The 13,154-nt window shown below is 33.1% G+C and overlaps 2 protein-coding genes across 5 annotated transcripts; one reads left to right on the top strand and one right to left on the bottom strand.

Moving 5' to 3' along the window:
• Positions 1–1,149: 1,149 nt before the first annotated feature.
• Positions 1,150–9,527, top strand: LOC105323265 (STAM-binding protein). Of its 2 annotated transcripts, none has more exons than XM_066067478.1 (10): positions 1,150–1,268; positions 2,250–2,480; positions 5,248–5,323; positions 5,828–5,920; positions 6,039–6,442; positions 6,609–6,783; positions 7,057–7,194; positions 7,661–7,773; positions 8,071–8,173; positions 8,393–9,527. In XM_066067478.1, the coding sequence occupies exons 1-10, from the start codon at positions 1,264–1,266 to the stop codon at positions 8,456–8,458; spliced, it is 1,404 nt and encodes a 467-aa protein (XP_065923550.1). In that variant the 5' UTR covers positions 1,150–1,263; the 3' UTR covers positions 8,459–9,527. The 2 variants fall into 2 exon arrangements, with proteins under 2 accessions (XP_065923550.1, XP_065923551.1); XM_066067479.1 differs by lacking the exon at positions 1,150–1,268 and adding an exon at positions 1,829–1,918.
• A 264-nt stretch (positions 9,528–9,791) lies between these two features.
• On the bottom strand, positions 9,792–12,297 carry LOC105323273 (glutathione S-transferase 1-1). Of its 3 annotated transcripts, XM_066067480.1 has the most exons (6): positions 12,162–12,274; positions 11,870–11,903; positions 11,463–11,642; positions 11,122–11,180; positions 10,873–11,017; positions 9,792–10,717 (listed from the first exon to the last, which is right to left on the bottom strand). In XM_066067480.1, the coding sequence occupies exons 3-6, from the start codon at positions 11,640–11,642 to the stop codon at positions 10,430–10,432; spliced, it is 672 nt and encodes a 223-aa protein (XP_065923552.1). In that variant the 5' UTR covers positions 11,870–11,903; positions 12,162–12,274; the 3' UTR covers positions 9,792–10,429. The 3 variants fall into 3 exon arrangements, with proteins under 3 accessions (XP_065923552.1, XP_011420669.1, XP_011420651.3); XM_011422367.4 differs by lacking the exon at positions 11,870–11,903 and having other exon boundaries at positions 12,162–12,297; XM_011422349.4 differs by lacking the exon at positions 12,162–12,274 and having other exon boundaries at positions 11,870–12,142.
• Positions 12,298–13,154: the final 857 nt, after the last annotated feature.

Below are 13,154 nucleotides of genomic sequence, written 5' to 3' on the forward strand. Positions count from 1 at the left end.
ATTTCTAAAAATAACCACTTTAGTTTTAGATACATTTACATCAAGGTTCCATTCATTTGTATAGAACTGTAAAATATTCAACATGCTCTGTAGCTCATCAATTGATTCAGAAAACAATACCATATCATCAGCATACATAAGAAGATAAAGACTTAGCAATTGCAGGTTCATAAATTAACTTATATATATATTTTTTTGGGGGGAAATTTTCGACACACAAAATTCATGTTCGCTGCATGGTAAATTATTTTTATATGCCGGTATGTTGCAAATGTAATGTTCAAATTGAAGTGTGCACTCCAACATTTGTTTTCTATAGGGAAGGGTTTAATTTAATATCTTTTTTCCCAGTGCAATCAAGGTTAGGCCATGAAAAAGAAATTCATTTTTAAAAAAAAGTATTGAATAATTAGACCGGCACTAATCAATGCCATAAAGAAAACGTGCGCACATGGGGTTATAAGTTACATACATATTCTCATCCATTTGAATTATTTGCATTTTTTTTTTTTTTTTTTTAGCTTGTATATAATGTTTATAGTATACACAGGTCAATTATAGGTGACAATCTGATTAAAATCAGATCCTTTGATCCACTCACGAAGATCGCTACACTAGTGTAGCGATCTTCGTGAGCGGATCAAAGGATTTGCTACACTAGTGTAGCGATCTTCGTGAGCGGATCAAAGGATCTGATTTTAATCAGATTGTTATAGGTGATTTCATTCTGTTGTAGTAGTTGGGGCTATATGACCCGTGATATCGGCCTGCATGGGTAGCTCAATGGTAGAGCTCCTGACTAGAGTTGCACTGACCTGTCCAGCCATATATGTTTCCAATGTATTCATTTGCTCACCCCTCCTTTCCTACTATACTCTGTCCCAAGATATTTATAATATGCAGCACATTTGGACAATTTTTCATAAAAGAAAAAAGAAGTGCATTTGAAATAGATGAAAGGGAAAAGATCCACGATAATTTTACTTACACAATATCATTTATATATTATTCTGAAAAATTCACAGGAATGAAAATTGATTTCTTACGGAGATTTGAAATGGGGAATGTTCAGTGACATCTTTTCTCCATTCGGAGGTCATTCGGAATACCTCGCTTAATTTTTCAACCTTTATCATTCAGGTCAATTGCAATACAAAATACCCGTAGACATCATAATGTTTTGCCATGTATATTGAAACCTGATAAGCTATAGAGGAGCGTTTCAAAGGAAAAATCTTGGAAAATTTTCATATCGTTTGAAACATGAGGTATTTACAAATACAGGGTAATTAATAAGTATTCAGATAACGACCAAAAACTTGCCAAGTACAAATATGAAAGGTCACATGTGTATAACAATCATAGCCGTAAGCGCTAGCACAGAGATTGCCGGATTAATTAAGATCATGTCAAGTTATGTCCGATCAAAGTGTTTAGTTGGATTCATTTATCAGATTATTCTAATATGCAAATATGAATGACACAAATGAAAGTGATTTTCCGCTATATTTTAGCATGTTGTTGCAAATAATTTTGTGTTTTGCAAATAAATGTTTGCTTTGCAAATAATTTTTTACTCAGGAAACACTGATCAAAGCATATAGCATACTTATATTAATATAAATTCTACATAATGTATTGCTTTTAAAAGCAATTTTAAAAGCAATTTTGTTTCTTGAATACTGCGTTCTAAATGTATTTCATATTAAAATAAAATAAAATGCGCATCTCCCTCTGACCGGTTCTCTCTCTCTCTCTCTCTCTCTCTCTCTCTCTCTCTCTCTCTCTCTCTCTCCGCGCGAAACCTTCTATGTACGAATTACCCAAATGATAATAGTGCATCACGCAAAAGATGTAAACAAAGTGTAGGAAGAAACATTTTGCAGATGACAATTATTTTATTGCCAAATTCCCACTGGTGCGAGATACAAATTTATTTTCATTGTATATATAACTACTCTTTATTGTTTTATGTGTAATATGACCAAGGGAATTGCTTTTCTATGAAATGACATAATAATAGAATCACTTCAATCTTAGTCATCACTTGTCATAGCTATTTTCCATCAAAATTACTTTGCAGTAAAAAATGATTAAATCAAACTAATCAGTTGGAGATATTCATTGGTTTTAGATTTTAATGTTCCAGCACTCTAAATATAATTGTTTCAATACAGGTTGATAGTTTGCATTAGCAGTCAAGGAAGACAATTTCTTGAAAAAGATTAAACTTTTTTCCTGTTCAACAGATGTATAATGGCTCAGACTGCCATTAGAGATGTTTCCTTGACCTCTCACATCCGGGACCCCGGGGCCAGGGTACGGGAGCTGTGTAATTATGCATGTAAAGTCGAGATAGATCCACAGATCCCACCCAGGAGGTACCTTAGATCAGGCCATGAAATGCTGCGAATGGCAAAGGTCTACCAGGATGAGAAGAATTATGAACAAGCATTTATTCTTTACACCAAATTTATATCGTAAGTTATTGATGTAAAAGGAACACTTTAGATAATTCTGAATTTATAATGACATTTATTAAGTGTTCTTAAAATGGATTTTTTTAAGAATAGAATTTTAAATCAAACAGTTACTGTCAATTGATATTTATTGGCATATCCACATACCAAGAAAATTATTACAACAAAGACCATGCATATTCATAAATTTTGTTGTTGTTGAAAATATACCATGAATTTTATTTTAAAGCAATTTGATATACCAAGTGCGGATTAATTATATTAATAAAAAAAAAACAGAAAAAAATCAAATAATGTTCAATGTTGTTATTGCTTACTGTTAAAGGATCCAATTGAAAAGATAATATAGAGGGCAAAATTTGAAACCATGCGCGTAATTCTATACCTAATTATAATTGACCTTTTTAATTTAATGGTTAAACAGAATTTATTACAATTGGGCCAGCATTTTTTGAAATTTCGATTTACAAACCCGCCGACCCTATTTTTTAAAAAATTCAAATAAAAATAAAAGGACCTAAACTAGCTATTAATTTTATTTTTTCCTCCGACCCGAAATTTTCTTTCTGGTAAAAATAAAAATAAATGTTGATGCAATCACGTATGTGTAGTCTGAATTATTGTTGTTCATGCATTGATTAAACAGACCAAGTTCTTTCCGATCAAGTCACAGGCACCAGAAGTCACAAAAAAACCACCGTAGGGCCTACTCCTGTTTGCTTTCGTCCAACCCTACAATTTACGACCCTATTAAGTTTTGTGATCGGCAACTTAGCCAGAATTTCCTCAAGAAAGAGAAGTTGAAGTCTTTTTCTATCACAATTATGTAAATTAAAAAAAAAACAAGGAAATGATAAGTTACTTTTTTAAAGAACATTTTGGCAAAATAAATTCTAAAATAATCATAATTTAACCATTTGGAAATAGATCAGGGTTGGCAAAAAAGCGGGAAATACTCATATTTCCCAGGACGGTGGGAAATACTGGTAATTCCCGGGAATTACTGGTATTTCCCGGGAAATACTGGGAAATAAAGTACAACTACATATTATAGTACTTCATACTTAAGACATTAGTCTTAATTAAATCTGTAGGGATGTAGACAATAGTACACCTTGTCAGCAATGACATTTTATAATTGTCTTTGATTTTAACAAGTTTTGACTAAGGTCAGTAATGCATTGGTTATCTCTTATGAATACTCAAAACATGGTTCATTCATATACCATTGTAATTTGTTTTTAAGGCTTAATCAGGTATAGGTGCATCTACACAGTTATCATAAACATGATATCAAAGGTTCCATTTTCTGGTTATTTGGAGAATATGAAAATGGGGCAAGAAAATTGTGAAAAATAAAGTGTGACTGTGTCACTACCTCAGTATGCAACACACCTAAGAAGAAGCCAATTAGCCCCACTCACAGTATATATCTCCCCAAAACAGGAGCACAAAACTGTCAAGTGTAATTATTTATTAAAACAACGTGTGATTATTGAATTTTTACTTGCAACACCTACACTAATTATAACAGTTTATTTTGTGCTTTGAATTATAAATCTGTAAAACACAAAACTTGAAGTTAAAAAAAACTGGACTAAAATTTGTACATTAGCAGCTATAGAAATCTTTTGGAATAGGTGATCTGGTGAATTAAAGATTTATAAACTGACAGTGAAATGGGGAAGTATAATAAATTGGTTTTTGATGCTTACTGTTAATATCTTTTATCATAAACATAAGTTTTACATTGAACAAACTAAAGAAATAAAGATTATAAATTTGTATTTCCCAGTATTTCCCAGTTTAGTGGAAAACAGTAGTATTAACCGGGACGGGAAATACCGGTATTTACCACCGGTAATTCCCAGCACTGGTATTTCCCGGCCAACCCTGAAATAGATCCTCTACATAACGGTTGTTAAGTGGGTCATAGGGTTGGACTAATAACCCTAAACACACTGAACACAGGAGTCTTATGACTGAAGGAAAGAGAATGATTTTATTTGTCATTAAGCTAACAAAATAACGAAACATTTCCTTTATTAAAGGTATAATTACATAAATAAATAAAATTTTAAAAGTTAGTTAGTCTTTTTTAAATAAAAAAACTTGTTTGATTTTTTACTGACATTTGTGGACATGCTTCTCATCCAATTTATTTTCAGTAACAATATTTTAAATTTTGAATTTGTGAAAAGCATTGTTAATTTAATTAAATAAATGATTTCTCAAACTTCTTCCTATTTTTCTGCAAGGAAGAAGTGAAAACTCCCTTAATTTTTTTTGTCTTAATGTATATGTACAGTATGTACTTGTATATATAAAAAAAACCTTCGTTTTTATACATGCATGTACAATATATCAACACAAGTTTTCAGTGCCCATGGATAAAATATGTTATGATAAGAACATCACCAACAACCAAAATTACTTATATATTTAAAAAAAATGGCAGCTCCTGGACACGTGTTCTTATTTTAAAAATAAAAAAAAATATTGTTGAAAAATTGTTTAATTTTTATTTATTTTTCTCGACGGACAAATTTTTCAATTTTATTTTTATTTTTTTCCCCTCCTCCTCACCAAATAATTTGAAAAATATTTCGTAAATCTAAAAATAAAAAAATGCTGGCCTTGGGGTACAAAGTTCAAAATGTGAGAGGAATCTTTAAAAATCTTAATTCATATAATAAATTATGCTATTCACAGTGATATCAGTCCCCAGGTATTTAAAGCAAGTATTTTTCTATTTGAAATTTTATAGACTGTTTGTTGAAAAATTGCCAAAACACCCAGACTACAAATCAGCTCCTGTTAATGATGTTACAGGAATTAAAAAGGTGAGTCCTCAACACACTCCAGTCTGCCAATGCTTTGTTAAATTCTATTCTAAGGAAATTCAAAGAATAATTTTTGTGAAAGAAAATGCCAATGATGAAGTTGAGATTAAGAGTTTGCTGCAAAGAGGTGATATAGTACATGTAATGTTTTCTTGTTTTCGTAATATGATCTATAAACTACATTAGGAATATTGACGAAGGTTCATACTTTGATAATTTATTCAAGAAAACTAGTTCTTGAGACTCTTAATTTTCGACAATTAATTAACAAAAATATGCTCCTTGAATAACAACATACAAGTTATAAAATTGTTCTTCTTTCATTTTTGGGATGAACTGTTGTAATGTCATTACTTTATGTCTATAGTTCAAATTAAAACAAACATTCTATGGTCAGTACTTCTAGTTTGAGTGAATCATTTATAAGTTACAGATTTTCCTTCAGAATAATAAAATGTTGTCTGCATAATAATGGATGTAACAAAATGAAATTTCAATTTTCAGAAAGTAAAGCTTGTATTTCCAATCGCAGAAGAATTGAAAACTATATTAAAGAAGAAATACACAGAAATAGAAAAGAAAAGACAAGAGGAAGAGGTAAAGTGGAGACATTGTTTTATCTAATGAAACTAACACAGGCTATTGAATATTAGACCATGGTTTGAATTTTCTCCATTTGGTTTCCCAATTGATAATCATCTCTTTTATTTTGTAGAGACTGAAACAAGAAGAATTAGAGAGAGAACAAGAAAGACAGAGGAAAGAAGAGGAGGCGAGACAGCAAGAGGAGGAAGCCAGGAATCTAGAGGCTCGCAGTGAAGCAGAAGCAAGATGGTTGGATGAGCAGGAGCGCAAATTAAAAGAACTGAAAGAGAAAGAGTTACTGAAAAATATTGACCAAGACAGCGAGAGCAATGAGAACACTGTTAAAGGAGAGAACTTGGCAGGCTTAAACAACCAGCGTCCATCTGCGACGGCTGGGAATCTAACATATATACACAATGATCTGGGAGAAAAACCAGTGGAGAAAAATTTGATGAAGGATTCTCAGTATCCCAGTATTCCTGATAGAGAACTAAAGAAAAATCTAGTCATTTCTGATTACTCCACCCCATCAGTGTAAGCTGTGGACAAAATTTTTCCTTGAATTTTTTTTTATTTTGATTTGTGCCATAGTAAAGACATAAAAAACTTATAGCTCTGTATGATAAATCGGCAAAAATTGTACCTACTATATATGAATGATTTTGATCTCTCAACTTTGAATTTTGAATGTTTTATTTAGCAATGGTGCCCCCAATTTTGACAGAAGCACTAAACCTGACCATTTCACCAGCACGGGGTTCTCAGGCCTGCGTCAGGTGATAGTACCCTCTGATTTGATGAGGAAGTTCATGGTCCTCGCTGAACACAACACTCTGAGAAACATTGAAACATGTGGTATTCTTGCTGGCAAGATGGTACGTAACTAAATAGAGTGCAGATTCTGACGTTTAAGATTGTTTATTGACGATAAAGATTATTTATGTATGCTTGATGAAACTTGCTTGTACTTAGACAGATTTACATCAAAACCTTCACATTAGCACTTGTAGTTTGATCTTGCTATGTATTTTAAATTTATACTGTCATCCTGGTCAGAGTCTGTCCAAAGTGTGTGTCAGGAATGTAAATCTTCAAAAGAGTTCCAATGTGTAAATATTATTATAGATCAATGCTATCTGTGTGTGTAGGTACATGACAGTTTTCACATCACACACGTGCTGGTTCCTAAGCAGTCAGGGACCACAGACACCTGTGTGGCGGAGGATGAGGAGGACCTGTTTATGTACCAGGACCCCCGCGATCTCATCACGCTCGGATGGATCCATGTAAGTGCTCCCTGGATTCAGTATGCTCTGAAAATATTGTAAATCACTTCGCATGCAAGGAACTTGTCCTATGAAGTAGTGTTAGGTTATCAGTTCTGTGATAAACTTCAAATTGATTTTAGTCTCAGTAAACCTGTATATGGCCTCTAAATTTTAATACTGTGGAATCATTAGAATTCGTGGTGGCTCAATTTTCGTGGTTTTCGTGGGTAGCCCTCCCCCACGTATTTACATCCTCCATGAAAACAAGTTTTGTAAGAGGAAGTTTTCTTACTTAAACTGAAAACCTGCACATCCATGAAATTACATCCCCATGAATAAGCAAAATGCCAACAATCCACGAAAATTGGCCCCCACCAATTTAAATGATTCCACAGTACATGTATTATGTTGTTGCAAGTAAAAGTTTGTTTATTGTATGATAGATTTGTCCGAGTCCTTGATTATTTATGTTTTGAATCTATAGACACATCCAAGCCAGACAGCTTTTCTGTCCAGTGTTGACATGCACAATCAATATGGCTACCAGGCCATGCTTCCAGAGGCTATTGCTATTGTGTGTGCACCAAAGTATCAAGAGTAAGTGTGAATATAAAATATTATTCTAGGAATCAGCCTGTTAGTGTAAAATCCAGGAGTTTATCTATGACTTGAGGTTGGGTCATAGTCTTGATAAAATGTTATTTGGAAATTGGAGCCTACAATGTGTCCAGTTCATAATATTACAGAGGTAATGAAATCTCAAATTTACCCAGATATGTTGTAACTTTTAATAATATGACGTATGTGTCAGCCACATTGGAGCTGCATTATTGGTGTATGAAGTATTTACCACCAAACAAAAGTCTCTGATATCACAGTGAATGATTTTGACAGGACTGGAATATTTACTCTGACTTCCGAGCGGGGCCTTCCAGAGATTGGTCAATGTAGAGAAAGGGGATTTCACCAACACACTAAGACACCACCTTTATTTGATGTAAGTCCATGAAAGACAAGCTCTTATCACAAAGTTCTTTGCATTTTTAAATTCCATTTTTCATATGTTTGATTGGGTAAACATTTTAAAGTCTACTGTTTGCATAAAAACAATCTCTTTATTATGGGATTGATGCTTTATTTCAGGTTCACTTAAAGTAATATCTGCTGGGCTAATACATTCATTTATAAGCTAATGACATTAATTCAATGCTTTCAGAATTGTGCACATGTCAGTGTAGTAGATACAGAAAGAATTGAAATGGTGGACTTGAGACAAAAGTGATGTCAACGACCTTACCCACAGGATTGTGTATGGAGACAAAATCCTCATTATTTCAACTGATGCCACTGCAAGTGTATTGAACCTTGTGCTTTGTTAAGTCTAGCCTTTAAACATTTAATTTATATAAACCAATACTTTCTGTGTTTATTTTATAAAAGTGTTTACATGTTATTGAAACTGGAAGTCTGATTATTGTCCTGCCATCAGTTTGTCTTTGTTGCCAATGTTATTGATATTCTCACCTTCTGAACTAAAGAGCCCCATCAATTGCAGTCATGTGAGATAGGGCAAGACCAGATATTAGATTACCGGTAACAGGAACGTGAATCATGTCATAAATCAATGCAGGATTACTGTAGAGATTTTGTAACACAAGTGTCAAGCTGTCTGTCTGTCTGTCTGTCTATGTTCGTGCATATTAAATTACAGAACAAATTCAGCTGTGAACATGACTGTAGCATACCGGTACTCTTCATATAATCAGTTTTGTAATCCCAGACTTCAAAATATTAATACATGGTATCCAGAAAAGCAGTCAAGACGATGGTGATTTTCCCATCAGTTTACTGGACAGTTTTCAAAAATAAGTATAACTACCATTAAAAGATCTTTTCTTTAGTCGGTTGCATGTACAAAAGGTAGAAACATATGGATCAAATCTAACTGAATTCAGAACAGTAGAATTAAATTTTCATATTGTGGTGAAATCTGCAAGGAATGTTGGAAAAATAATTGTTTCAAACGCAAGACATTAGCACTACCAGTATTTTGCTTTGACCTTGAAGAAGTGAAAACTATTTACTGTCATCAGTGAACAAAGTGGCTCATTTACTGTCTACTTGTTACTCTGTATTTCAGGCTTTTGTAGGCTGTGTTTTATCTTATTTCTATACAAGTTTCATGTACATGTACATGTGCTAATAAGATGTAAAAGAATGGAATTTATGTCAATTGATTTAAAGCCTTCTGAATGTATTCTATTGTATTTGGGATGTTCTTTGTTTTTTAGTGATGGAGTAGATCGTTTACCACATTTATTTTTTTTTTTTTTTTTTTTTTATTATTTTTTTTTTACAAATAAGAGAAGCATTACTGTAACATGTTCATCACAAAAGCAAAGACAGTTTAATGGAAAGGGCATTTTTATCATGTCTATTGATATTACATTATGATTTTTGTAATATACAGGTATGTATACTTTATTATCATATTTAGAGCATGCCTAGTAGAAATGAGTAAGAATTTCAAGTTTGAATCAAATCTGGAATATAAACTAGATAGCTTTATATTTTGTTAGGTACAACTTTTAGATTTAAGTTTTTACATTCAGTGAATCCATATAGTGAATGGTGTTCTTCAACTACCTGGTATATCAAATACATGTATATATATACACATACTGATACATGTACTATGTGTATTTATTGGTATTGTAATTTACGAACTTCGTTACAGACATTGATTTGGAATTGAACATACCAGTACCTATTACAAAACACATAGATCATTGTCTTGAAGTCATAACTACCTGAGATTAATTGGATCCACCATTTGCTCCAATATCTTTGAAAATGATTACATACAATGTCTGTGATCTACTTTTACTTGTAAATACTAGGGATCTACTACTGAATGGGATACATGTACCTTATTTTACTTTTTCACATAGTACGTGTACCATGAATCTGTATGTAATACCATGGATCTTCAGTTAGGTATCAAAAAATACCTACTTTTACATTTAAATTGTATGTAATATTTATATGAATCAAACAAACTAGTTACTGCTTGCCCTATACTTATTGTTTTAGTTACAGTAAATACATGTACTGGTATTCTGTTGTCTGCAAAATTTAGGCATTGAATGCACGTATTCATGCAGTATTTTATTTGTAATAAAATGTACATATATCAATGAATTACATGTAAATAAAACGTTATATAAATAAAGTATTCATTTTTTTGTTTTCATCACTGGGGAGTCTTCCATTCATACAGCCCCTTATTACATTCTGCCCAATATGGAAGAGCCTTCATACGGCGGTACCACATTGCCAGGTCTGGCCACTTATCCATCATGTAACCTTTAATCTCAGTCAATGATATGTTTGTTGCCATGGAGATGTCCACAATTGTGAGGTCGTCACCGGTCATGTATCGTTGGCCACCATCTAGGTTTCGGTTGAGGTATTCAAATGCTTTCTTCATCGCAGCCTCTTTATCAGGATCAGGGGGCTTCCCTTGAAAGAGCTGGGGATACTGTAAAATCCACAGAAGTATTTGATTATCGATATTTGACTTCTGTTCATCGGACATCAATTATGTTTTTGAAAATGGGTGGATAACAAAGTTTTTTTAACAGCAAATTTTCAGGGTGGCTGAGTATTTATAACATAAATTAATCATATTTTTACCGTGAACTCTGTAACTGTTTTGTACACAGAGCCGAGATCAAAGTTCATGAGACGATCACAAATGGCTCTTTTCTGGAGATCTGTTGGGTATAGATAGGAATGTTTTCCTCCCCATTTGCTGACCATATATTGCATGATAGGACGGCTGTCAACATAAATGTTAATTTAAGTAAACACTGTTCTAAGAAAAAAACGCCAAAGGTACGTTGTAACATTGTAAATATTATTAGTTGAGGAAGTTCCACTAACCTTTCCCACAGTGTGAAATCTCCATCTACCAATGTTGGCACTGTCATATCGGGATTGATCTGCAAGTATCAACAAAATTTCAGTGCGGCTATTTGAGTTATTATCCATTGTATAAAAAAGTGTGACATGAATAATTTCATGCTCTGTGTGTATACTAAAATAAAAAGGTGTGAAACATGTTTGCAAAAGCTTTTGAGACATTTTCCTGCTATCCTGATGCTTTATCTTTATTATATATTTCTTCTTCACCATTATTGCAGTGTACATTTATATAAAAATGGAATCTATATATGGTGTGGGTTTATAATTTTACAGAATGCCAGCAATCTGTAACTCAATACCTTTGCAAATTCCGGTGTCTTGTGCTCTCCCTTGAACAGGTCAATATACTTGAGGCGGACAGGAATCTCTGCAGCCTTGGCCGTCATCCAGGCTGCCCGGGCCGGGGCACTAAGACCATAGATGTACAGTGTGGGCACCCGCTTTCTCTTCACTCCAGAGCTGCTGGCCCCATTTCCCATCTAACATTAACAGGATGTAAATATGCATGTTCATTTGTTTTCTTTTACATACTAACTACCTAAAGCTATTAACTTTAATGTATAATTTATAAATTCTTTACAGTTTGAACACACAGCCGACATACAGAGAATTCAAGGAGCGGCATGTCTGTTTAAGACATATATTTACACATTCTACCTACTATCATGGTATCTTAATGTAAAACTGGGTGTGGCAAATTACTTACCAGTGGTCGGACAATAATCTCCTCAGGTTTTTCCCTAAAACACAGACACACCAACATTGGAAATTCAGTAACAAGTTCTGAATTATAACATTTCAGTCCTGTGTTTTGGGTGTGAAGGCAGTTGGCAGGAGAAAAGTAACGGACCATTGACAGTCAATTTCCCTTTTACTTCGCAATAACATTTCTATTGTCTTTACAATTATATGCCCAGTAATTTGACTCTTAGAAAAAAGTATTTAAATCTTAATTATACGTTTGATTATTCTAAAAGACAAACACATGTATATATTACCTGTGTATGGTGTAAAGGTAAACATGTCTCTATGGACTGGCGGCCAGAGATCTGATCTTTGTATAGATATCACCCAGATCTATTAAAGGACCACCATCTTAACACCTGGATGGTTCCCCATTATCTGCAAGTTCATTGTCTTTAAACCCCAATGACTGTAAAAATATGATAACAAATTAGTGACCTCTTTGGTTGATTTAAATTTCATATGCATGTATTCAAATATACCTCTCGTTCTCTTAGAGATTCTATCAAGGTGGAATTCAACAATGGGAAGCAACTCTTAACAAACAGAATTAAAAAATGGACATGCAGTGATAGTAATGATCTGTAATAATCATGTTAATTTAATTTTTTTCATTCACAGAACACATATCATTGTATCGTGGTACCAATTTGTTTTTACAATAAACAAAAAATGAATATTTAAAAAAGGAGTCTCGATGGTCTGGGTCATTTTTATACTGCATGTATTAATTGTTCTCCTTTAGAAGCATATGTTGTGTAAAATGCATGTTTTTTTCTTTACTAAATAATATTTTATAGCTAAACAAATCATATATCAAAATTTTAGGTAGATCTGATTATTAATTATTAACTGGTATTCATAAATGTAATTAAAACTAAACAAGCTATAAAAGAAAAAAATTACATGTACTATATTCTTGCTGTTTTATAATATTCCCTGAGAGATACATTAAATTTGTCAACTTCTATGCTTCAATGTATATAAGGAAGCAAATTACGATTGGGGGGGGGGAGGGGGGGGCTAGACCTACATCAGAAATCTTGACAAGCAAAAAAAAAAAAATAATTCCAATTATAGTCTAGCTCGTCCCCAAAAAAAGACAACTTCTTCCCAAAATCGTGGGGGGCTATAACTTCCATCTTCAACATCACTCTTTACATACTCCAAAACAGTGGTGGGGTTTGGCAACTTCGTCATACTTCATTTTTTTACATGTAAATTTAAAAAATGCATGATGTTTGCTG

The sequence above is a fragment of the Magallana gigas genome, chromosome 7 (assembly GCF_963853765.1).
Source record: "Magallana gigas chromosome 7, xbMagGiga1.1, whole genome shotgun sequence".
NCBI lineage: Eukaryota > Metazoa > Mollusca > Bivalvia > Ostreida > Ostreidae > Magallana > Magallana gigas.

Coding starts and splice junctions, on each gene's coding strand:
- LOC105323265 (XM_066067478.1), top strand. Junction 6,443..6,608: donor GATTACTCCACCCCATCAGT/GTAAGCTGTGGA, acceptor TGTTTTATTTAG/CAATGGTGCCCCCAATTTTG. Junction 6,784..7,056: donor GTATTCTTGCTGGCAAGATG/GTACGTAACTAA, acceptor CTGTGTGTGTAG/GTACATGACAGTTTTCACAT.
- LOC105323273 (XM_011422349.4), bottom strand. CDS start 12,016: ATGGTCCGTTACTTTTCTCCTGCCAACTGCCTTCACACCCAAAACACA. Junction 11,643..11,869: donor AGATTATTGTCCGACCACTG/GTAAGTAATTTG, acceptor TGTTAATGTTAG/ATGGGAAATGGGGCCAGCAG. Junction 10,718..10,872: donor AAACAGTTACAGAGTTCACG/GTAAAAATATGA, acceptor TGGATTTTACAG/TATCCCCAGCTCTTTCAAGG.